The 26,187-nt window shown below is 45.2% G+C and overlaps 2 protein-coding genes across 4 annotated transcripts; one reads left to right on the forward strand and one right to left on the reverse strand.

Annotated features, from left to right (window-relative positions):
• Positions 1–6,475: 6,475 nt before the first annotated feature.
• On the reverse strand, positions 6,476–19,479 carry dcaf13 (ddb1 and cul4 associated factor 13). The gene is made up of 11 exons (XM_064948093.1): positions 19,286–19,479; positions 18,949–19,148; positions 18,647–18,754; positions 18,086–18,175; positions 17,616–17,771; positions 16,724–16,801; positions 15,314–15,396; positions 14,836–15,000; positions 14,543–14,678; positions 8,330–8,493; positions 6,476–7,498 (listed from the first exon to the last, which is right to left on the reverse strand). The coding sequence occupies exons 1-11, from the start codon at positions 19,353–19,355 to the stop codon at positions 7,411–7,413; spliced, it is 1,338 nt and encodes a 445-aa protein (XP_064804165.1). The 5' UTR covers positions 19,356–19,479; the 3' UTR covers positions 6,476–7,410.
• A 328-nt stretch (positions 19,480–19,807) lies between these two features.
• Positions 19,808–25,866, forward strand: LOC135522111 (zinc finger protein 384-like). Of its 3 annotated transcripts, none has more exons than XM_064948090.1 (11): positions 19,808–19,978; positions 20,730–20,794; positions 20,920–21,118; positions 21,212–21,331; positions 21,430–21,596; positions 21,783–21,877; positions 22,750–22,974; positions 23,462–23,629; positions 24,012–24,090; positions 24,215–24,373; positions 24,538–25,866. In XM_064948090.1, the coding sequence occupies exons 2-11, from the start codon at positions 20,735–20,737 to the stop codon at positions 24,940–24,942; spliced, it is 1,677 nt and encodes a 558-aa protein (XP_064804162.1). In that variant the 5' UTR covers positions 19,808–19,978; positions 20,730–20,734; the 3' UTR covers positions 24,943–25,866. The 3 variants fall into 3 exon arrangements, with proteins under 3 accessions (XP_064804162.1, XP_064804163.1, XP_064804164.1); XM_064948091.1 differs by having other exon boundaries at positions 21,801–21,877; XM_064948092.1 differs by lacking the exon at positions 22,750–22,974.
• Positions 25,867–26,187: the final 321 nt, after the last annotated feature.

Consider the following 26,187-nt stretch of genomic DNA (forward strand, 5'->3'; position numbering starts at 1 on the left):
AAAAGTAATAATAACATATATATTTTTTAAATATACCAACATTGAGTGATATAATGGATAGACTTAACTGTAATAGAACATTTCCAAATTGCAAAATCAGATTGCTACTCTAATATTAGGCTGCAATATTCCACTTATGTGGTTCTTGTATTCATAGTCATAACCATTAGCATGGGCTACCCTAATGCAAGACATATCGGCTGGATTGTTCACACATATTCTGACGCATTCCATTATATTTGGGTTTTAAGAATAAGACACAATGTGTCAAAATGCTACTTTTTACAAGGGATGCAGACATGAATCCTATATAGCCTCAATTTCCACCCAATACATGAACGTTATCTGATTGGGTTTCAGAGGTTCTGGTATAGCAGGCTGCTACAGCTCATAATAAATACAGAGAAATTAATAGGTGATGATCACAATACACATATCCAACAGAATCATCGCCTAATTCTCACACAAACTCTCCAATTCCAGTAACCTATGAGATAGACACTGGAGATGCTGGACAGAGGCCCTTTGGTTTTATAACCAACATATACGGTCTTCTGGAAACAAGCATTCCAAACACATTTATCCTTCTCCATTCACGGATGGATTGTAGAGAAACATAGAATAGAGCTCTTGCCTTTTATTTTGCAATCATGTTCAATCCTGTCTAACCCATCGCGGTCATCCTTTAGAATGGGTTTGCTCGCATGTTGAAATAAAGACGTCGCCTCTTCTCTTGTTTGTTTGTTTTTCTTTCTAGTCCTAGCCCCAAACTCTCTCTTTCTCGGTTTCCTCCAGGTTTATAATTCTTGGAGATTTCTTAAATGCACAAAAATGGATGCAATGAAAAAATCCCGATAGGAAGAGTAGGCGGAGCGATGGAGACGCGTAGAACAAAGCTGAGCGCGAGTGGCTTCATGAAAAGGGAAGGGGAGTGGGGCGCTTGTCGACGTATTTTCATTGACATCAGGCATTTGCAAAACACGGATTGTAAATCCTTTACAGCTGGACCAGATTATAAAAAGCATTTGCCTGTTAAAGAGCATTTTCTGAAGAAAAGTGATGTGAAATGTACAGCGAAAGTTAAAAGCTTCATCAGCACACGATAAAACTGGCACTAGAAATGTGCGTTTCAACACCATGTCGATGTCCAGTTTCTTATGTGGTGCAGTAGCATATTGTGGAACTTATCTTCTGATAGGATTGCCTCTCCAACTGGAGGTATAAATAAAATTTTGTGATACAGCATTCTTATTCCTGATTTGGTAACAGTTTAGACTACTTTTAACCATCCAGGTATAAAAATAAAAAATAAAAAACATTTGTCCTAGAAAAAAGTTAGCACCAACACAATCCATGTCTATCATTGATTTATCGGCTGCTTCTTGTGACACTGCTTCTTAACTTTTTAGTCCCATCATGTCAAACACCTCTCTTATCCCCTCTCACCCCAACCCAAGGCCCATCCCCCTCATCCCAATGCCCTCATACCAAGGCCCAGCCATAACCCCTCATCAGAAGGCCCAGGCATAACCCCTCATCAGAAGGCCCAGCCCTAACCCCTCATACCAAGGCCCAGCCATAACCCCTCATCAGAAGGCCCAGCCCTAACACCTCATCCCAAGGCCCAGCCATAACCACTCATCAGAAGGCCCAGCCCTAACACCTCATACCAAGGCCCAGCCATAACCACTCATCAGAAGGCCCAGCCCTAACCCCTCATCCCAAGGCCCAGCCCTAACCCCTCATCCCAAGGCCCAGCCCTAACCCCTCATCCCAAGGCCCAGCCCTAACCCCTCATCCCAAGGCCCAGCCCTAACCCCTCATCCCAAGGCCCAGCCCTAACACCTCATACCAAGGCCCAGCCATAACCCCTCATCAGAAGGCCCAGCCCTAACCCCTCATCCCAAGGCCCAGCCCTAACCCCTCATCCCAAGGCCCAGCCCTAACACCTCATACCAAGGCCCAGCCATAACCCCTCATCAGAAGGCCCAGCCCTAACCCCTCATCCCAAGGCCCAGCCCTAACCCCTCATCCCAAGGCCCAGCCCTAACCCCTCATCCCAAGGCCCAGCCATAACCCCTCATCAGAAGGCCCAGCCCTAACACCTCATACCAAGGCCCAGCCATAACCCCTCATCAGAAGGCCCAGCCCTAACACCTCATACCAAGGCCCAGCCATAACCACTCATCAGAAGGCCCAGCCCTAACACCTCATACCAAGGCCCAGCCATAACCACTCATCAGAAGGCCCAGCCCTAACCCCTCATCCCAAGGCCCAGCCCTAACCCCTCATCCCAAGGCCCAGCCCTAACCCCTCATCCCAAGGCCCAGCCCTAACACCTCATCCCAAGGCCCAGCCATAACCCCTCATCAGAAGGCCCAGCCCTAACCCCTCATCCCAAGGCCCAGCCCTAACCCCTCATCCCAAGGCCCAGCCATAACCCCTCATCAGAAGGCCCAGCCCTAACACCTCATACCAAGGCCCAGCCATAACCCCTCATCAGAAGGCCCAGCCCTAACACCTCATACCAAGGCCCAGCCATAACCCCTCATCAGAAGGCCCAGCCCTAACCCCTCATCCCAAGGCCCAGCCCTAACCCCTCATCCCAAGGCCCAGCCCTAACACCTCATACCAAGGCCCAGCCATAACCCCTCATCAGAAGGCCCAGCCCTAACCCCTCATCCCAAGGCCCAGCCCTAACCCCTCATCCCAAGGCCCAGCCCTAACCCCTCATCCCAAGGCCCAGCCATAACCCCTCATCAGAAGGCCCAGCCCGAACACCTCATACCAAGGCCCAGCCATAACCCCTCATCAGAAGGCCCAGCCCTAACACCTCATACCAAGGCCCAGCCATAACCACTCATCAGAAGGCCCAGCCCTAACACCTCATACCAAGGCCCAGCCATAACCACTCATCAGAAGGCCCAGCCCTAACCCCTCATCCCAAGGCCCAGCCCTAACCCCTCATCCCAAGGCCCAGCCCTAACCCCTCATCCCAAGGCCCAGCCCTAACACCTCATCAGAAGGCCCAGCCCTAACCCCTCATCCCAAGGCCCAGCCCTAACCCCTCATCCCAAGGCCCAGCCATAACCCCTCATCAGAAGGCCCAGCCCTAACACCTCATACCAAGGCCCAGCCATAACCCCTCATCAGAAGGCCCAGCCCTAACACCTCATACCAAGGCCCAGCCATAACCCCTCATCAGAAGGCCCAGCCCTAACACCTCATACCAAGGCCCAGCCATAACCACTCATCAGAAGGCCCAGCCCTAACCCCTCATCCCAAGGCCCAGCCCTAACCCCTCATCCCAAGGCCCAGCCCTAACCCCTCATCCCAAGGCCCAGCCTTAACCTCTCATCCCAAGGCCCAGCCCTAACCCCTCATCCCAAGGCCCAGCCCTAACACCTCATACCAAGGCCCAGCCATAACCCCTCATCAGAAGGCCCAGCCCTAACCCCTCATCCCAAGGCCCAGCCCTAACCCCTCATCCCAAGGCCCAGCCCTAACACCTCATACCAAGGCCAAGCCATAACCCCTCATCAGAAGGCCCAGCCGTAACCCCTCATCCCAAGGCCCAGCCCTAACCCCTCATCCCAAGGCCCAGCCCTAACACCTCATACCAAGGCCCAGCCATAACCCCTCACCCCAAGGCCCAGCCCTAACCCCTCATCCCAAGGCCCAGCCATAACCCCTCATCAGAAGGCCCAGCCCTAACCCCTCATCCCAAGGCCCAGCCATAACCCCTCATCAGAAGGCCCAGCCCTAACCCCTCATCCCAAGGCCCAGCCCTAACCCCTCATCCCAAGGCCCAGCCCTAACCCCTCATCCCAAGGCCCAGCCCTAACCCCTCATCCCAAGGCCCAGCCCTAACCCCTAATCCCAAGGCCCAGCCCTAACACCTCATACCAAGGCCCAGCCCTAACCCCTCATACCAAGGCCCAGCCCTAACCCCTCATCCCAAGGCCCAGCCCTAACCCCTCATCCCAAGGCCCAGCCATAACCCCTCATCAGAAGGCCCAGCCCTAACCCCTCATCCCAAGGCCCAGCCATAACCCCTCATCAGAAGGCCCAGTCCTAACCCCTCATCCCAAGGCCCAGCCATAACCCCTCATCAGAAGGCCCAGCCCTAACCCCTCATCCCAAGGCCCAGCCCTAACCCCTCATCCCAAGGCCCAGCCCTAACCCCTCATCCCAAGGCCCAGCCCTAACCCCTCATCCCAAGGCCCAGCCCTAACACCTCATACCAAGGCCCAGCCATAACCCCTCATCAGAAGGCCCAGCCCTAACCCCTCATCCCAAGGCCCAGCCATAACCCCTCATCAGAAGGCCCAGCCCTAACCCCTCATCCCAAGGCCCAGCCATAACCCCTCATCAGAAGGCCCAGCCCTAACCCCTCATCCCAAGGCCCAGCCATAACCCCTCATCAGAAGGCCCAGCCATAACCCCTCATCCCAAGGCCCAGCCCTAACCCCTCATCCCAAGGCCCAGCCCTAACCCCTCATCCCAAGGCCCAGCCCTAACCCCTCATACCAAGGCCCAGCCCTAACCCCTCATCCCAAGGCCCAGCCCTAACCCCTCATACCAAGGCCCAGCCATAACCCCTCATCAGAAGGCCCAGCCCTAACCCCTCATCCCAAGGCCCAGCCATAACCCCTCATCAGAAGGCCCAGTCCTAACCCCTCATCCCAAGGCCCAGCCATAACCCCTCATCAGAAGGCCCAGCCCTAACCCCTCATCCCAAGGCCCAGCCCTAACCCCTCATCCCAAGGCCCAGCCCTAACCCCTCATCCCAAGGCCCAGCCATAACCCCTCATCAGAAGGCCCAGTCCTAACCCCTCATCCCAAGGCCCAGCCATAACCCCTCATCAGAAGGCCCAGCCCTAACCCCTCATCCCAAGGCCCAGCCATAACCCCTCATCAGAAGGCCCAGCCCTAACCCCTCATCCCAAGGCCCAGCCATAACCCCTCATCAGAAGGCCCAGCCCTAACCCCTCATCCCAAGGCCCAGCCATAACCCCTCATCAGAAGGCCCAGTCCTAACCCCTCATCCCAAGGCCCAGCCATAACCCCTCATCAGAAGGCCCAGCCCTAACCCCTCATCCCAAGGCCCAGCCCTAACCCCTCATCCCAAGGCCCAGCCCTAACCCCTCATCCCAAGGCCCAGCCCTAACCCCTCATCCCAAGGCCCAGCCCTAACACCTCATACCAAGGCCCAGCCATAACCCCTCATCAGAAGGCCCAGCCCTAACCCCTCATCCCAAGGCCCAGCTATAACCCCTCATCAGAAGGCCCAGCCCTAACCCCTCATCCCAAGGCCCAGCCATAACCCCTCATCAGAAGGCCCAGCCCTAACCCCTCATCCCAAGGCCCAGCCCTAACCCCTCATCCCAAGGCCCAGCCCTAACCCCTCATCCCAAGGCCCAGCCCTAACCCCTCATCCCAAGGCCCAGCCGTAACCCCTAATCCCAAGGCCCAGCCCTAACCCCTCATCCCAAGGCCCAGCCCTAACACCCCCCCTCCCCAAACCGTGCTCATGATCCAGGTTTGATATGATGCTCATGACTTATTTCATAATCCTATCTAAATCCTGCCGTGATAAAGTGGATTGAACACTATACCTCATTAAGACTAAATCCATTAGCATCAATACACTGAGCCCAACACAAGCTCATCCACTTTGAGTCAGAATGCCAAGAAATCATTAAACACCAAAACACTGATAAAAGTGTGTTGAACTTGTAGCTACTGCTTTACTTAATCCTCTTTATATCATCTCGGGTGGCACATAAGGCTGCAACAATCTTCTGCCATCAGTCTCCATCTTTGGCCACAGCTTGTGCTATCCCATGAGACCCATCACTTCAAGCTCAGCCACTACTCTCCGTCGCTAGGTAGTTTTTGGTCTGCCTCGCTTGCTCTTTTCCAGTTGTTGTCCACCTGAAGGCAACTTTGTGGCTCCTTTCTGGTGGCATACTTAGCACGTATCACAGCCAACAAAACCTGCATCTATAGTAACCCCTATACAAGATCATCCACCTTGAGTCACAATGTTAAGAAATCACTGATACAAAATTAATTCAAAAACATTGGTAAAAGTCAGTCTAAGTCTAATTGTGTGTTTGTCGGCCCTGCAACATGGGTATATCAATTACAACACATACCTCCTTGGTTACTAGAACTCAGGCACATTAAAATGACAATTCAGAAACAATCACACTTGTTAACATCACTTGTGCCACCCCCATATATCAGTAGACTGTTTTTAGGATTTTACTGCTACTGTATCCATTGTTATACCACCTATATTACTCATATGCCAAACCACACAAATTATGCTAATTCGAGCCCTTGGATATTAATTGTATACTTTATTTTTTAAAATGTAAGAAACAAGCTTTGAAAAGTATTGTTGCATCGATATCAGAATCTGTGTATTTTGCCTACCAAAAAACAGTGTTCATATCAGATCCAAAAATATCATACAGAATCTTTATTAGTGGTGTATCAATAAATACAAAAATCAGTATCAATAGAAACAACCCTTTGCATGATGCTATCTTTAAGGTTACTGAATCAGTACACACACAATAGCTGAAGGTATGTGGTGGTGTAGGGAGGCCAAACATTTTCAAGATGGTTCCTAAAATACTCAAATAAATGTTCTGGTGATATTTGAGGGATGTCTTTCTTCTTGGTTTCTAGTGTATTCTCATTTCAATACAATAACATCCCAAAATAATGTTCCAACAATAGCAGTCATGAAATCATCATCTGGGAGTACGAAGTTTTATCATGACAGTTGGGGCACTTATGTCAACAAACTTCACAATATTGACCCATAGTTGTCGTTTGTAATAAGCCTTGGAGAGCTGGAATGAGTTATTTCAGAGTCTTCGATAGAGTTGTGTTCAGGAGGGTGCAGCCTTTTGACAGTTGCAGATTAGAATGTCATGAATATAACTGAAGGGACACATAATGTTGTGTGCGGGGATGCAAAAATTCTGGTATCTTTCCCAAATAGCAAGGTTTGTCAGAAATCCCGTTTGGAATATTCCTGGAACACAAGAGGCTGCTGAGGGGAGGACGGCTCATAATAATGGCCAGAACAAAGCAAATGGAATGACATCAAACACATGGAAACCATGTATTTGATCCCATTCTGCTCCCGTTATTACCGCGAGCCCATCCTCCCCAATTAAGATGCCACCAACCTCCTGTGTCCTGGAATCATGAGGGAACAAGCAGGAAATCCAGGTATCTGGAATTTCTGGAAAACCAGAGAATTTGGGGAAACGTACTGACATTTTGCAACATTAGTTGTGTGTTTCTGAACATGGCCCAGGTGTGTGTAGAGAGAGAGTAGTCCTTCAGTCCTCCAATGCCACACGGTCACTGGCGTCGATGTTCCTTCTATTTCACCACGGTGACCACATGTTTCTCTTTCTCCGTCACCACGGGCATGGAACCAGGCTTGCTGTGCTTGCGTACGTTCCTCTCCCTGGGACACACAATGAGGCAACAATGAATAACTCAAACATCAAGAACCAATTCATGAGAATATTCACACACAGAGAGAGAGAAACGCTAGCAGAGTACACAAAGGAGCTAGTACCAAGCAGGTGGCCTGATGTCATAAAAATGTAGAATACACTAATACTGACGTCATCTGAAAAATAAACAATGAGCATGTAGGCTACACTGCCTTCAGTCACAACTCCTAGGTACACATGGATGACATATTACATACAATGGGTTACTACGTTTCAGGACCAAAAATCAACACGGACTAATATTTAATGAATCATCAACTGGTCATGATGGCATCACTTCCCCTTAGAGACTTTAGTGTAAATGAGCAAAAAGCCCATGATGACCAAGCCATGAGGGACCATCCTGTCCTATCAGTCCTGTTACCCATTAGGGTAAGTGTGCCTTGGTAGGGCAGTCAGACCTATTCTGGCAGCCAGCTACAGCCTTAACCACTAGATGGACACTGAGGACCTTCAGCCATAGTTGGACAGAGGCCAGGGTAGTTCTAAGCCTACTGTGTTAAGAGATTGACAGTTTCCTTTGTGGTGAGGCCAAAGACCAGGTCAACCACCCGAAACCCCCCCCCCATCAACACAGAGATAAATAAGATCCAAAACCACACTAAACTTACCAAGAACAACACAAAGAAACCAATTCTACTGATATACATACTGTAATATATAGACTTCTGTGGTTTGACTGTTACAAACAAGAGTATTGAGGATATGTTCAGGTAGAGTTGAGAACAGAAAGCCGCTGTAGGGCACAGTTGTGGTATGGGTAAAGAAGGAGCCCATACTTCCTGCGGCGAGCCTCCTTCATGACACGCAGCTCCTTGCTCTGGCTGTAGATGGACTTGGGCAGGTGGCGGTGGCGCGAGATGCGGCGGATCTGAGGGTGGTGCTGGAACTTCTCCTTCAGCTTCTGGCTGTAGTTCACAGCTGCCTTCTCCCTAGAAGCCAGCTAGACCACCGGGGGGAGGGGGGGACGATGCCAGATAGAGAAAGAGAAATAGCAGGTAAGAAGAAGAGAGAAAAATAAAGGAGAGAACCAAGAGATTTCAATCTACTACTGAGGTCTACTTGGGTGCCTCATTTATCAGTATACACTAATTACCAGTCCATAATGACAGCATTTTCATGTAAAACTTGAAACCTAAACCTGAAGCTTGAAATCTAAATCATATACGATATTAGTTATAAGATGGTAAAATATTCGCTATTACCTACAGTATAGGGCTGTCCCCGAAAAATAAAACATTGGATCGCTGAAGGTCTGTTCTTTCGACCAATCGTTTGACCAGTCAAAAGTTTTGAACGTGTATTTCTCCATATATAGATACACCCTTTGTGTCTCAATAAAATCAACTATATATGCATTGAACTTGTCTGATGCTTTAAGCTCACTGTTTGATGAAATAAGACACAAATGACTCAAGAGGGAGTCAGAGATCAAGATAACCAGAAGAAAAGAAAAAACCTGCCCCGACCATCCTCCTCCTGCTCCTCCTGGATTTTGTAGATTCTGCAGTTAAGCTCCTGAAGTTGCCAGTAATAGGCTATATAAGAAGTCGGCAAACTTCCTCATGTGGAATGGCAATTTAGCTTACCATTACTACCGATCTGATCTGCGAGCCAGTTATGGTTTTCATACACCCATTTTCGTAGAACAGTTTCATTTAATTTATAATAACGTCTTTGTATCTCAAAATCATTTGTCATTTAGTTCATAAACATTTAATCAAAATATACATCAATTATAAACCTAAAAAGTTACTTCTATTGCCAACTATGTAGAAATAGCCAATAAGAACTAAATCAGGTAGGCCTATTTCATGACGTTTCTCCAGATAAGAGCATGGAGCTCAAAAGATTTTTCAAATACATTGAGGAATTATTGTCGCTCTCAGACTTAGCTTGCTTGCTGTTTGAGGTAAAGATGGGGCGGCAGGGTAGCCTAGTGGTAAGAGTGTTGGACTAGTAACCGAAAGGTTGCAAGTTCGAATCCCCGAGCTGACAAGGTACAAACAGGCAGTTAACCCACTGTCCACTCTGTCATTGAAAATAAGAATTTGTTCTTAACTGACTTGCCTAGTAAAATAAAATAAAAATATTACATAGAGAAGCTCCACAGCACATTGGCGGTGGTGCGTTAAGCCAATCAGAAGTACTATCAGATCCCCAAGGTAGCCTACAGGCCAACTTCAATGAGTACTCAATATTGACAGGAGCGGTCCAAAAAAGACAATGACTAAATTGACAAAACTCGTAAATGGAATGAAATAAACCAAAACTTGTTTCTCACAAGTTTAGCATAGGTTGTGAGCACCGCAAACAACATGTCCACTCCGACAACGATAAAACCCTGGAATAATTATACAACATCAACTATTCAGAAGAGACTGCGTGAATCAGGCCTGCAAAGAAACCACTACTAAAGGACACCAATAAGAAGAAGTGACTAGCTTGCGTCAAGAAACACAAGCAATTGACATTAGACCGGTGGAAATCTGTCCTTTGCTCTGATGAGTCCAAATTTGAGATTTTTGGTTCCAACCGCCTTGTCTTTGTGAGACACAGAATAGGTGAACGGGTGATCTCTGCATGTGTGGTTCCCACCGTGAAGCATGGAAGAGGTGGTGTGATGGTGCTTTGCTAGTGAAACTGTCAGTGATTTATTTAGAATTCAAGGCACACTTAACCAGCATGGCTACCACAGCATTCTGCTGTCAAGGCAAATGGTGGCTACTTTGAAGAATCTGAAATATAAAATATATTTTGATTTGTTTAACACCTAAGCCTACTACTCATTGGGTATTGAAAGAGTGTATAGGCCATAGAGAACTCTGCAGAGTCAGTGTTGCTCTGCTCCTTTTTCACTCTAAATGTTCAGGTTTTCATAAATAACATTTAACAGGCTGTTGGCCTGGTCTAAGCAAAGCAGTGTACCTCATCATCAGCAGCTATTAGCTAATCTCCAACTAATTGAATTGATTATAATTAGAATAAAAGCCCTGGAAGAGTGGCCACTTAGAGCCCCTCTGAAACCACAGCCAGAGAGATTGTATTTACTACTGCTTGACTAAAAACAAAGTACCAGTCAAAAGTTTGGACACCTACTCATTCAAGGGTTTTTCCTTTATTTTTTACGTTGTAGAATAATAGTGAAGACGTCAAAACTATGAAATAACACACATGGAATCATGTAGGGGTCCTGTGTGGCTCAGTCGGTAGAGCATGGCGCTTGCAACGCCAAGCGTCGTGGGTTCGATTCCCGCTGGGACCACCCATATGTAAAAGTAGTGGCCCCAGCCGACTTGTAAGTCGCTTTGGACAAAAGCGTCTGCTAAATGGGATATATTATTATGTATTAAGTAGCTGTGTATCCATAGCGATAGTGAGCTCCAAAAGTATTGGGACAGTGACTAATGTGCTGTTTTGGCTCTGTACTCCAGCACTGGTTTTGAAATGATACAATGACTGAGGTTAACGTGCAGACTGTGAGCTTAATTTGAGAGTATTTTTATCCATTTCGGGTGAACCGTTTAGAAATTACAGCACCCATTTTAGGGGATTTGGACAAATTCACTTATATGTGTATTAAAGTAGTAAACGTTTAGTATTTGGTCCCATATTCCTAGCACACAATGATTACATTAAACTTGTGACTCTACAAACTTGTTGGGATGCTTTTGCTGTGCGGTTTGGTCACGGTAGCTGTGCGGTTTGGTCACGGTAGCTGTGCGGTTTGGTCACGGTAGCTGTGCGGTTTGGTCACGGCAGCTGTGTTGTTTGGTCACGGCAGCTGTGCGGTTTGGTCACGGCAGCTGTGCGGTTTGGTCACGGTAGCTGTGCGGTTTGGTCACGGCAGCTGTGCGGTTTGGTCACGGCAGCTGTGCTGTTTGGTCATGGCAGCTGTGTGTTTTGGTCACGGCAGCTGTGCTGTTTGGTCACGGCAGCTGTGTGTTTTGGTCACGGCAGCTGTGCTGTTTTGGTCACGGCAGCTGTGCTGTTTGGTCACGGCAGCTGTGTTGTTTGGTCACGGCAGCTGTGTGTTTTGGTCATGGTAACTTCCACATTAAAGTAGAAGTATTTAGAAACATTTTATTCTTATTTACAATAAAAGTGACTCCAATATGACATAATACCTTATTTACCATTAATTTCTATTGGGCACAAAATAAATCTGAAACACAGCCAAAACTAACAGCAAAAGCATCCAACAAGTTTGTCAAGTCACAAGCTTGATATAGTCATTGTGTGCTAGGAATATGGGACCAGATACTAAATGTTTCACTACTTTAATACACATAAGTGAATTTGTACCAATACCTTCGGTTCCCGTAAAATGGGGAGACGATGTACAAAAAGTGCTGTCATTTCTAAACGGTTCACCCGATATGGATTGAAAAGCGCTTGCGTACAAAGCCAAAACAAAAAATGTGTCACTGCCCAATACTTTTGGAGCTCACTGTATGTATAGGATATATAGGTCATACTTCTCATGACTGTCATGAGAATGTGTGATACGGACGGTAATTTTGGTGTGAATTTACAATATGGCAAAGGCAATGATATGGTCATTGTTACTCCAAATAACATGAAAAATAGGATCACGGGACAAAAACTAAATGACCTTTCACCTTCCACACTGTATAATTCACACAATGAGGTCAAATGTCAGTTCATAGAAAGGCATCAAAAGTCAACAACCAGAGAGAGAGAGAGACACTACTATTGCAACAAAACAGGCTGAAGACTTCCACTCTTCCTGAGATCTGACAGACAGTCTTGATTCAGCATTTCTTTTTCATTAAAGACCCTTCCAGTCCAACTTGATTGTTAATGCTTCATTATTTCCAGAGTGGCCTCTCTCTTTAAGTGATTGGGCCTATTCAAACTGCTGATAGCAGCTGGGCTCGTCTGATCTGTATAAGTGCAAAGCTAAAGAATAAATATCCTCTTATACACTTACAGTAAAACAAGTGCCAAAAGTTGCCCAATTCTCCCGTGTTAAGCTGCATTAAGGGAATAAGGAAGAGTGAAGTAGAAGGGGAGTGGATATTGGAGATGGCACCGAAAAATGTCCATTCATCTCCCTTGCAATTCATCCTTGTTGGCTAAATGCTGGTTTTGGCATCAGATGAGAAAGGAGTTAGTCTAGACTATGTGTGAGAATCTGTTTAAGGTGTGCTAAACAGAACCTTATATTTAAGGTAATATGTAAATAATGTCTTGAACATACGGAGAGTTAGAGGTTGAAGAAAACATAACAGATATAATGCCAAAGTGGGCAGAATGTAATTCCAATGTTTTGGGATGGGCGATGCTAACGTTAGCCTGCTGTAAGACCTCTAAGTAATTCAAGTCTATCAAAGTTGCAGTCCCTATTTTCCATAAATACATTTTAGTGAACTATCCCTTTAAATCCACTCTATAATGCCACATTGCCCACACTGACTGACTGGTCAGAAATTGTCTATTGGTAATCAAGAGTTCCAAATAGCTCCAGTCTGTCACTAACCCTGCTCTGCTGTCCCTATTGGTCCATTGTACTTATTGAAAGTGATTCTGTTCCAAGTCAGTCAGCATCCATCAGAGCCCTTGGCAGTGCCACTGCTGTTGCTGCTGGCAACCTTGCCTACCTCTCTCTCACCATGCTGATCGTACCATGGTGGGCATCTGGCCATGGCAGGTTGAGGAATCCAGCAAACTCACAAAACAGAAGGTCAAAATCACAGCTCCAACAAAAGCATCAGAATATTAGCAAATACAGTTGAAGTCAGAAGTTTACATACACCTTCGCCAAATACATTTAAACTCAGTTTTTCCACAAGCCCTGACATTCAACCCTAGTAAAAATCCCCTGTCTTAGATCAGTTAGGATCACCACTTTATTTTAAGAATGTGAAATGTCAGAATAATAGCAGAGAGAATTATTTATTTATTTCATCACATTCCCAGTGGGTTCAGACCATTATATACACTCAATTAGTATTTGGTAGCATTGCCTTTAAAATTGTTTAACTTGTGTCAAACGTTCCGGGTAGCCTTCCACAAGCTTCCCACAATAAGTTGGGTGAATGTTGGCCCATTCCTCCAGACAGAGCTGGTGTACCTGAGTCAGGTTTGTAGGCCTCCTTGCTCACACACGCTTTTTCAGTTCTGCCAACAAATTGTCTATAGGATTGAGGTCAGGGCTTTGTGATGGCCACTCCAATACCTTGACTTTGTTGTCCTTGAGCCATTTTGCCACATCTTTGGAAGTATGCTTGGGGTCATTGTCCATTTGGAAGACCCATTTGCGACCAAGCTTTAACTTCCTGACTGATGTCTTGAGCTGTTGTTTCAATGAATCCACATAATTTTCCTATCTCATGATGCCATCTATTTTGTGAAGTGCACCAGTCCCCCCTGCAGCAAAGCACCCCCACCCACAACATGATGCTGCCACCCCTGTGCTTCACGGTTGGAATGGTGTTCTTCGGCTTGCAATCTCTTCTGGGGTCTTGCTGATTTCTTTTGATTTCCCCATGATGTCAAGCGAAGAGGCACCGAGTTTGAAGGTAGACCTTGAAATACATCCACAGGTACACCTTCAATTGACTCAAATTATGTCAATTAGCCCATCAGAAGCTTCTAAAGCCATGACATCATCTTCTGGAATTTTACAAGCTGTTTAAAGGCACAGTCAACTTCGTGTATGTACATTTCTGACCCACTGGAATTGTGATACAGTGAATTAATCTGACTGTAAACAATTGCTGGAAAAATTACTTGTGTCATGCATAAAGTAGATGTCCTAACCGACTTGCCAAAACTATAGTTTGTTAACAAGAAATTTGTGGAGTGGTTGAAAAATGAGTTTTAATGACTCCAACCTAAGGCATACTGGTTAATGGTAAGCATTCAACATTGTTCTGGGATCCAGCTTTCTTTCATGACATTACACCTGCAGGTTACAGGACGTGCGTACACTACTTCTAAAGGAGAGGAAGAGGACTGTGTCTCACCAATCCCAACTTCTCAGCAGCGTTGGCCTTCCACAGTCTGATGTTCATCTCATCTGAAGCACTCAGGATGTACTTGTTGTCTGACGACCACTTTATGGAGATGACGTGCTGCATGCGCTTGGTGTGGTACACCTCCCTGTGAAGTCACACACACAACCACACACACTGAACACAATGTTGCTGTCGCACAGTGTCATCTCTAAACAGGTCGACACCCGTAGAAAAACAAATACACCAACGCTGATAATAAACACACAATCTGCTGGAGTGTCTGAGCCCCTGGCACCACTAACCTGCTGTGGCCACTGTCTTTGGGGAAGATGCGGATGGTCTTGTCAAAGCTGGCCGAGACAAACTCCTTACCAGTTGGAGAGTAGTCTACATCCAGCACGGCTGAGACATGGTCCATGTGGACGGTGAAAGGCTTGTCCAGGTACCTCATATCATATGTATACAGACTGAAGGGGGAGGAGACGCAGGCGTTTGGTTAATAAATACAAAGATGAGATGTTAACACACGCCACCATGCTTCTCTCATGCAAGGTGCAAGGTCAGTAAATAAAAACACGAGATCTCGATGGACATGCTGTTATTGTAAAATAAGTGTAAATGTACATTAGAAATAATTATTATATCACTCCCCAAGCAATTGCACAAACAAAAACATTATTAGCACTGGAAATACACAAACTTCTCTCCAGGAATGAATGAGGCCTATGTGATGTGGTGAACATGTTGTAAACTCAACACATGTTGAATTGCATCACTCACTTGTAATCTTCATTAGAGCAGGTGAAATTATAAGCTTCCATGGGATTCCAGCACAAAGTGTTGCTCCTCATATTCATGATTACCTATATAGGAAATCACACATTCATACTTCAATACACTAAGCATTAGACACATTCCAGTAATGAGAGGACAGTATGGAATGGGAAATGGGTTTAGTAGAGGGCAAAGTCATGGGCAATAGGGCTGGACGATATGGGCAAAAAAATAGAATTTACATTTTTATACCAAATATTGAGATTGCGATTTTACATCAAATCGCTTGGTTAATCCGTTGAAATCATAGAAATAGAATGATCTGATCATTCAAATGTTATGGTTGGAATAGAGTGGCTACTTGGAATGCAGTTTTGTTTGGCATGACAACGAGGATAAGGTAAGGATGGTTGTGACAGAGTAAGAACCAAAGTGTTGGTCAGCGTTTCCCATGGCCAGCAGCCTACCATCCTGCATCCCACTGCTGCCTTGCCTCTGACCTGACTCCCTGTGGTCACAAAAGATTCCATGGCACTTATCGTAAGAGTAGAGGTGTTAACCCCGGTGTCCTGGCTAAATTCCCAATCTGGCTACCTAATTGTCTCCTTCCTCACCCCTGTAACTATTCCCCAGGTCGTTACTGTAAATGAGAATGTGTTCTCGGTCAATTTACCTGGTTAAATAAATAAAATGGGACCCTAATTGGGTTTAAATAGATACATATAGACAAAGATTTTACAATATTATTTGTCTTTTCCTCTCTGATTAAGAACAGGCTGTTTCAAACAATGATGATATACTCCACCATTCGTACCGTCCAATATTAGAGCAAAAGTTTGCTAGCAAGATTTGCACTCAGTGGAATTAGCTAGGAAGCGATTAGCCTTGCTAACAAATTCTAGGCACACTTTCAGCTAACTAGTGTTTTGCAGAAAGCAAGTTACATAAACGAATAGTATAATAAAGAAAACGCGAATTTATATTAAGAAGCAAAGTGGAAAGCTGTGTCGTTCTTGTTAGAAAAAAAATCTGTTGACTGCGTGCTGTTTGGTCAATGCATGCAGTGAATCTGGAGCACGAGGAACTGCCTGCTTGAGTGACAGGGACCGGGGCTTTGTGTGCGAGATTGGGAAGCGGCCAAAAGAGGAGAGAAGGAGAACTCTTCAACTAAAGTAATATAACAAAACATTTTAAAAAACGGGCATTACAGACGGATGGCCCAGTGGCATTTCAAAATATCTCAGCCTCTTGCGATATGGATATTGCGCATGTCAATATTTCAATTTAGATTAAAATTTGATTAATCGTGCAGTTCTAATGGGTAGCATCCCAAATGGCACCCTATGAGCCCTCGACAAATGGTAGTGCACTAAATAGGGTGTAATTTGGGATGCACCCAAGAACATAGAAATGTACCTTTTTAAGAGGTGTAGCTTCCCTCATGTCATACAGCACAATACTTCTGTCAGAGGCACAACTTGCTAGAAGTTCAGTCTGAGGAGAAAAGCGGGAAGGTCAAGAATTATTATTATTTTTAAATCCACTAACATTCAATTCTGTGTTTTATACAACCTTTGACCTACATAGTCCTGATATGGGTATAGCCTCCATTATTCTGGTGCATGGAGGCTATAGCCAAAGATATTTTTAACCAACACAAGATAGTACATCTGTGCGTTTACAGTTTTAGCAAACAAAGCATAGTGGGCAAAACAAGCAAGGAGGTAGGCAAAGCAAAGCACGAGCTAGCAAGATCCTATTGGCGCGTTGTAGCTAGTATTTGCATATTTCCATTAGGGAACGCTTCCTCTGAAGTGCGTGTGTGCACAAACTCAATTTGACCTTGCACTCCTTCTAAACAACACATTTCGTTTTTCAGTTTGACAAGGTGTCAAGTCTATAAATATTAGTGCACTGTGTTTGTAACATATTCTAGTTTTGGGAACAGAAACATTTGTTTCAACAATGAGAAAATCTGCTAAATGTTGGCACAGTTTCATCCTCTCCCACTACCCGCGACTGGAGTTCCTCTCACTACTATAGATTTGATGGTGATAAAACATTCTAAAAGGATACTTCAGCTTTATAGCCCCTGTGACGTGTCTGGGTTACGCCTTATGTCTGTGCTATAGCAGTGTCAGGGCCCGTATTCACCAAGAGTCTCAGAGCAGAAGGGCTAATCTAGGACCAGCTTTGCCTTTTAGATTTTAATTTACACAATTATATGGACATGGAGGACCTGATCCATGATCAGGAATCATACGCTGAGACACTTTATGCTACAATCCACACAGAGAGGGTTGATTACCTCTACAGGGTTGAAGCGGACGCAGCTGAAACTGTCCACGCCCCAGGAGAAGGAGCGGATGGGGCTGCTGCGTTGCTCATCCCAGATGTCCACCTGCTGGCCACACGTCACAAACACACCCTCTTTCTGGTGGTGGTCGATGCTGGTGAACACAGACTGGAAGGAACAAACATTGGTCTCAGTAACATTTTTAAAGTGAATCCTCAATCATCATCATCACTGACGAGGGGGAATACATTACAACAACCATCATCATCATCATCACCCTGACAGTAGAGAATATCTCCAAACCCATCATTCTTATCATCATCATGTGCTTAAAGCCACAATCTTTAATGATGGGTTCACGCGATGGTATGCACATTTTCCAGTGTTGCTTCATGAGATCAGACAGGTTAGGTCAGAGACACACTCTCAGAGATATTAATTGGGCATAATAATGACAGAGACAGACACCTCCTCCTCCATACCTTCCCAAGAATAGTATTGAGAGGTTCCTCTTCCTCTCCGTAGCCAGGAGTCTCCATCTTCCACTGTTTGATAGTCTTGTCATCACCAACCTGTTATTCAGAAATACAAACATATTTACTTTGACAGAGGTTTGAGGTTGATTTATTATGAAGATGTGTCATAAGACTGCAATTCAGAAGAAGGCAACCATTCTGTGCGATAAAATCAGGGGTGTATTAATTATGTGTGTTGTAAGACATTTTGCAATGGAAACAGTTTACTCCAAATGGAAAACGTTTTGAGTTTATATTAGAGCAATTCAGATAGGCCCCTCCCAGTTTCATTCCATACTTCCATTTAGCACCTGGAGTAAACGGTAAACAGTTTCCATTGCAACAGACCAAATGTTTTGCAACGGAATCCAACTAATGAATACACCCATAGTCTCGTTAGTATTCACTAGACAGAAAATGAAAGCAAACGGGCCAGAATGGGGAGGTACTATCTGAACTTGTTCATTGCACAACATTTAGAGTGTGCCCTAATGAATACAACCCTGGATAGTGGAACAGATACTGTACCGTAAAGAAGGAGGTGCCACAGAAGCGGACGACCATCCCCCTGACAAAGCCTTCATGGGCCTGGAGTGTACGAACACACTCACGTTTGGTTAGATTCCACACCTTCAGCTGAGAAACAAATCAGTTAGTCTTATATAGTATAAACAGGTCATTTAGATGCATCATCTCAATGCACAGGCTTGTCATCATATATGTTTGACCATTCCACAGTTAGACATGTAGCCTATAATTATTGGATTTGTCATCAACTCATATTTAACCAGGCCATTGCTAACTCAACGTACAGTTAGTTAGTTAACTACCTCTCCATCGCAGGAGCCGGACAGCATTGTGGAGAGGCTCTTGGGATGCTTGGCCATGCAGTTCACCCCATCCCTGTGGCCGTCCAGAGAAGCCAGGAACGGCTTGGCGAACACGCGCTCCAGCTTGGTGGCATTCAGGGCACGGGTGTATTCTCTTGGCACCTCGAACGGATGGAGGGACGGGTCGTAATTTCGTGGTACTGTAGGTTACATATACTGTAGGTTACATATACTGTTACAATAAATTGTTTTGCCAGTGCTGATTGGGCTAGCTATAGCTCTCTACACTGTGTGAAGTTAGCTAATGTGCACTAGCTGGCTAACTATCTGCACTTACCACGCTGGATATCCAACTTCGTCTCACGGACATAGTCGTCCGGATTCCTGGAGAGGACTTTAACCTTCATTGCGTGAATGTGTATAAAGCTCTATACTTCTTCCCACCAAAATGTAACACAGTAAAATGATTTGTACGGCATGTGTTTACGTGTGTGTGACCTCACCTACCGGATGTTGTGGGCAATATCCGCTCTTATTTGCCGGAAGTGTGTTTGTAGCTTGCGCTTACAGCGACCACAGATAGAACATTGAGTTACATTTTTTGGGCGACACCTTGTGGACTGATTGTTTCTGTACTCTGGGCTTCAGAGATCTCAATAGATTAGATTTATTGTGGGACATTACATTTTTTAAATGTTTATTGTATTACAGTAAAATACGCAGAAGGAGAACATTGCATTCATTTACGTTTGATATATTTAATAGCATATCGATAGCACCAATTTGAAGCTTCCAAAATTAGACGGAAATGACATCACCACACACTCAGAGAGCTTTGTTTCTTCAGAGTTTAATCGACCTTCTTCGAAGGAAGTGCAGCGCAGACAAGCGACTCCATAAGGAAGAAAAAAATAGAAAAAATAAGTGAAAAAACTCGGTGAATTAGTCTAATCTAAAAGATTTGAACAGAGTTTCTGAACTGTATCGGGCTACAGGAATTCCGGGAAGGGAACAAGCTCTGTCGGCACAGGTAAATACTGTTATTTGTCTTCATAATCATAGTATTTATCTTCCAATTTGAGCGACTTGTACCCGACAAGTCTCTTCTCAGTCTGGACAGCCGGAAGTCTGTGGGAGATTGTTTTTTTTTTTCTTCTCTCACTGCTTCAGTTTTTTTTATCCTCGATTTCTTTGGTGCTTTGCTTTTTCTATTTTCACAGGCGTCGAAGACGCGAGAGCCCGATAGCATTCCTCTCGTGGTTTTATTAGAGCGTCTAGCTAACTGTAAACGCCTAGCAAGGAATTGAAATGCACTTACAGCTCAAAGAATTGCTAACAAGTAGCAACCTAGACTTCTTATTTGTGTTCGAATTATTGTTAGCTACATTGTATCATCACCAAATAAATTACTTTGATGGGGAAAACCCATGTAATAGCGAGCTAGCACGGTCCTCCTTCCCATGCAACCACAACAATGCACAGGCAGCTAAATTACCTAGCTAGCCTTTTGCAAGTCATATTATTGTCTAACCCGGGGGCATAATTATTGTAATATGTGTCCAAATATTTCAGCCATCTAACCAAATAAAGTACCAACATAGGTACCATTATTGTTTCATTAGCTAGCTCATGTATGTGAAGTGACATTTAATTGATTTAAGATTATTGTCGCCCAAAGGTGTCAGTCGGATGTGCAACAATGTAGCCAATTTTATTTCAATTGATGAGTGATTAGCTGTTTGGCCTAGTGGTGATATGGCGGTGTTACTCTTCCATTACAGAAATTATGGAAGATTCCCATTTTAACTCTCAGTACTTCTGGTCCCCTGTGCCTGTACAAGGACAGGTACGTTTGGTGAAACATTTCCGTTTAAAATGTTAAAGTATATTGCAAGTGACACCTTTGGATTATAGCAATTACTCTTTTTGGAGTTTGGCATTTGGTAACAAGGATTTCTCTCTCGATGTCAGATTGAGAACGCCATGTTCCTGAAACAACTGAAGGACCAGGAGAAGAACACTTCGTTCCCCTCATCTCATTACCAGACGACCTTGCTCACTGTCCCCAAGCAGGAAGGAGGGGGGCAGGGCCAAGGGGGTCACCTACACCCCCCTCACACCCAGAACATCACTGTGGTACCTGTACCTTCCACTGGTATCATGACAGCAGGTGTGTGTGTCAACAGTCTAGAATTGATCACACTTTTGCATTGTCTTTTTCCCATCTGTTTTGTATCATATTTTTATTTTCCTCTCTCTGCAGCGGGTCTGGTCATCACAACCCCTCAAGGCACACAGCTGGTCTCTCCTGCCTCCTCCTCTCAGTCCTTCGTCTCTGGACATCCCACCACCACCATGATCGTCTCTACACTGCACGCTCCAGGTAACACACACTCACACGATTGTCTCCATTATCCTATCACTGAAAAATACACACTTCACTCACGCACTGTCAGACTCTGACACACATTTTTCACTTAGATAAGAAACAGGAAGGTGGAACCCCCCAGGTGGCCGTCATGCCGACAACCTCAAAGCGAGGCAGGAAGAAGAAGTCGACACTAGGGAGGGCGGGGCCTGCCGGTGGCCACACCCTCTCCGCCGGAAATGAAGCGTTGATTCTGGCTCACTTGGCGTCGGGAGGGCAGGTGAGACAGTTACCATAGTAACCCCAGTGTAACCAAAATAAAAGCTCTTCCCACTAAAATATTTCCAGACTAAGCTCAGGCTATTGATTTCCAGACTAAGCAAAAAAAAGAGCCCATATAGACTTTTACAACAGTGTGCCTTTTTTAACATGATCGTGATTCTAATGTTTGTGTGACATTTGATAGGTGGTTATGTCTTCGCAGCATTATATAACTGACCCGTACGACCTCGCCAACGAAGACGAGAACCACAGCGGGAAAGACTGCAACAAGACCTACAGGTACGGACCTACGGCGTCACAGTAGGGCCAAAAAGCACCTGTTGTGCTGTGCATCCCCATAGGAATGTGAAGCTGTGGAATGCTTGCACACCCGTATGTCTGTATGTTGTAGATGAAAGAGTCAGGACAGAGAGGTTAGACACAGGCTATGGATGAACACTCGGGCATTTCTCTTTCTCTCTCACACAGAAACTACTCCACTGCATGCCGTGGCAGCGCACACACCTGCTGAAGTATTTCACTATGTGTTTGTACCTGCACTCTGGAACACAATGTGTTATCTTTGCAGCATGAACACACACATTCTCTGCCTCCCTCATGCATCCGCTCCACACACACACACGCGTGCATCCCTGCACACATTGGACAAGCATTCCTTCGCCCACTTCTGTCCTCTTTTTTTCCCCCTCTTTCTATCTCCTTCATACAATGTTTCCCTACTTTTCAAGCTATCTCTGTTTGTCTTTCTATTTCTTGCTTCAGCAGAATCTGCTATTTTTCCTGCTGTTTTCACTGATTTCCCCCTCTTTATCTCTTCCCCCTCCCTGTTGCTTGTCTTCTTTTTTTACATCCCTCGTTCATTTAATCTGCTCCCTTGTTTTTCTTTCTTTCCTGTTGTCTTTTTCCTCTTGCTTTCTCCGTTTGTTTTCCACACTTGCTGTCTCATGTTTCACCCCTTTTTTGCTTTCTTCCTCTCCCTTGCCCATCTCTCATACCCCTGTCTCTTTGTCCTTGCTTTTTGTATTTTCATCTGTTTCTCACCTGCTCCTGCCCTCATTTCCTTCATCCCTATCTCTTGTCTTCCCATTCTCCCGCTCGTCCTCCCCTCTTTCTCGTCCTTCCTGGTCTGTGTGTCTGTCTCTGTCCCGTAGGTGCCGGATGTGTGCGGTGACCTTCTTCAGTAAGTCAGACATGCAGATCCACTCCAAGTCTCACACAGAGGCCAAGCCCCACAAGTGTCCCCACTGCTCCAAGTCATTCGCCAACTCCAGCTACCTGGCCCAGCACATCCGCATCCACAGCGGGGCCAAGCCCTACACCTGCTCCTACTGCCAGAAGTCCTTTAGACAGCTCAGTCACTTACAGCAGCACACACGGTACTGCTCATAGCAGCTCCACCTGACCAGCTCTACCCTACAGGCTTTATCTAGCCTGCCCCTCTCCCCTCTATTGGCTGCTTGCACTGTGTGTATGTGGAGATGTCTGTGAAAAGGCAAGACGCAGGCTATGTGTGTGTGTGCGCACGATTGTGTATGTGATCTCTACTTCAAGACCCTCTTTGTCTCTTCAGTCTGTCTGTTTGGTGTCCTTACTACTTCACTTCTGCTTCTCCCTTGCGCGTACACACACACTTACACACATGATAAGTTTGACATAATTTGGGTCAGAGTGAAATACTGTTAAGTTTCAGAGAAACGTTGTGAATTGTTTTTTTTTTTATTTGTTTTTTTTTTTTTAAGAAGTCAGGCACTGAGTAATATAGGGTGTTTACGTGTGATTTGTTTTGTTCTCCTATCAATCAAGGTTTAAAGAAAAGCAACACTGTTCTCCCCCCCTCCCTCTCTCTTCTCTTCTTGCTTCCAGAAACCACACAGAGTCCAAGCCCCACAAGTGTCCCCACTGCACTAAGTCCTTTGCAAACTCCAGCTATCTTGCCCAGCACATCCGCATCCACACAGGGGTGAAACCCTACACCTGCTCTTTCTGTCAGAAGTCCTTCAGACAGCTCAGTCATCTACAGCAGCACAACAGGTAATGGTTATGTCATACATATCTTCCCCTTTCTCTGCGGGGGCCTTTCAATGGTATTTTATTTGGGGACCTTTCAATGGTATTTTATTTGGTGGCATCTCAATAGTATTTTATTTGGGGGCCTTTCAATGGTATTTTATTTGGTGGCATCTCAATGGTATTTTATTTGGGGGCATTTCAATAGTCTTTTCTCTGTGGGGGGAATCTCAATAGTCTTTTGTCTTGTGGGGGCGGTATCTCGATAGTCTACAGTGGCTTCCTCCCCATCTCCCTCATCTGTAATGGTGTGGATCACAGGATAGCTGAAAGCAGAATTTGGCGGGTCCATTTACATTTCTCCCCTCTCTTCTTCTTACTGGTTGTGTTTTCCATATTTCTGCAGGATCCACACAGGAGACAGGCCTTATAAGTGTGTTCATCCGGGCTGTGAGAAATCCTTCACACAACTCTCTAACCTACAGGTGACTACTGTCCCTTTTCTTTGTTTTTTATTCCCAGTGGTGAAAGCTTAGTAATACTAACCCTTAGTAGTTACAGTCTTACAAATACCCATTTCAAGATTTGTCCTGAATGGTTCTGTTCCAGTCCCACAGACGGCAGCACAACAAGGACAAACCCTTCAAGTGCACCAACTGTAACCGTGGTTACACGGACGCGGGCAGTCTGGAAGTCCACCTGTCCACTCACACGGTCAAACACGCCAAGCTCTACTCCTGTGGCCTCTGCAATCGCACATACACCTCTGTAAGAGAAACACCACTGTTAAGGCACCCAGCATGTAGTAGTCACAGGCCTTTAACTTTCAACAGACATTTTCACAGGCTTCAGACAGTGTGCATGTCTGTGCATAATGTGTGTTTGTGTACACTTGTCACCTCTCACTTTAACCCTCTGTATTCTATTTTCAGGAGACGTACCTGGTGAAACACATGCAGAAACACAACTCAGACCCGCTCACTGCAGCGGCGGTGGCTGCTGCACAGCACTCTCAGCAGAACCAACAGAACCAAAGCCATGCCCAGAACCAGGGAGGTTCTCATGACCAAGGCCGAGGAGAGGTCACCGATAGTGGGGCAGACCGAGCCGGAGGACAAGGTGGAGGTCATGGACAAGGACAGAACCAGGGGCAAAACCAGGGTAGCTACTCTCAGGCAGAGACGGCATCCTGCCCCTTTGACCTGCACCAGTATAAGACAGTCGCTGCAGGGGACATCCAGTTCAAAACAGTCAGTGTGGCGGACCTAGTGACCCACAAGGACCTCTGTCTCACCGTGGCTACCTCCACCATTCAGGTGGAGCACCTAAACTCATAGGGGTAGGAGGCAGGAGTGGTAGAGACTGAGAGAAACTGGAGGAGCCCTATGGACAGACTGGATAAAAGCAATACAGGGGGATATAGGAAGATGTGACTGTGCCTGAAAGGTGGGTAATGGAAGAGGAAGTTAAGAGATGTTCAAACGGAGATGGAGTCTGGAAATAGAGGACTTTGTAGTTTTTTGTACTTGTTTATCACTTTTATTTCATTATGCATATGTTTTTGTACTACTCTTTTATAATGGATGGCTAGTGTATACCGTTGGTAAAGGAGTGTTTCTCTGTTTGTCACTGATATGGTGAGGAAGAGACAAAAAATGACCGAACAATGAGTGAAGAAGAGCGAATGTTATCTTCTTTTTTTATCCTCCAACTCCTCCCCACAAACACAACTTTGATTATGGTTACGTCCGTGTATAAAACTAACAGATAACTGTTAAGGTAAATTTTTCTACTTTCCCACAGATACTATCAGGTTTTGATAACATCATCATTGTCATGATGGTTACTGTAATCTACCTTCTAAAATTTGCTCACAAATCTTTTTCACTGAAAAAAAAAGGGAAGTAGGCTATTTTTCTGTTTCTGGAAAGAAAAAAGGCCTGCAAAAGTATATATTGATGTATAATCCATACTATATAACACTTTGATATTTAGCCTCAGTCCACAAGCCAATCATAGAGCCCTGTTTACCTCACATGACCCTGTAAGAACTGGGAAGTGAATGTGATCAGCTGGTACATGTTATGTAATCCTTGTAGTATATATTTTTTTGTGACCTAAGAATATCATTGTTATCCAAATATATTCTGACTACTTCCACTAATGTTATACTAAAGTGTATGAGCCTTTACAAATAGACTGATACATATGAAAATACAATTTTCCCTTATCAAACAATAAACCTCACTGAAGTCCAACAATTTGCCTTTCTCTATTCCTGTAACGCATTGTGCATTTGCAGTAATGATAAAGGTTAACTTTGAAGATAGCAGCACCTCACCCCTTCAAATAGGCTATGCATGATGCCATTTAATTTATTGTAACGACAGAGGTGTTAGTATGATTGACACTGAATGTCACATTTGAATATGACAGGTGTAGATGTAAATTTGCCCCAATGCATGATGCATGTAAGGACTTGGCAAAGTTGGCAGTGTTGATTGAAAGTTGGCAATATCTTGTAAAAGCTTGATTCATTGACCTGCTGTAGTGTGATGTGTCATGCAAATAAGACCTGCATC

The sequence above is a fragment of the Oncorhynchus masou genome, chromosome 30 (assembly GCF_036934945.1).
Source record: "Oncorhynchus masou masou isolate Uvic2021 chromosome 30, UVic_Omas_1.1, whole genome shotgun sequence".
NCBI classification, from domain to species: domain Eukaryota; kingdom Metazoa; phylum Chordata; class Actinopteri; order Salmoniformes; family Salmonidae; genus Oncorhynchus; species Oncorhynchus masou.

Coding starts and splice junctions, on each gene's coding strand:
- dcaf13 (XM_064948093.1), bottom strand. CDS start 19,355: ATGAAGGTTAAAGTCCTCTCCAGGAATCCGGACGACTATGTCCGTGAG. Junction 17,772..18,085: donor TCAATACTATTCTTGGGAAG/GTATGGAGGAGG, acceptor TGTTCCTTCCAG/TCTGTGTTCACCAGCATCGA. Junction 7,499..8,329: donor AAGGAGGCTCGCCGCAGGAA/GTATGGGCTCCT, acceptor TGTGTGTCCCAG/GGAGAGGAACGTACGCAAGC.
- LOC135522111 (XM_064948090.1), top strand. CDS start 20,735: ATGGAAGATTCCCATTTTAACTCTCAGTACTTCTGGTCCCCTGTGCCT. Junction 20,795..20,919: donor CTGTGCCTGTACAAGGACAG/GTACGTTTGGTG, acceptor TCTCGATGTCAG/ATTGAGAACGCCATGTTCCT. Junction 22,975..23,461: donor CACTTACAGCAGCACACACG/GTACTGCTCATA, acceptor TCTTGCTTCCAG/AAACCACACAGAGTCCAAGC.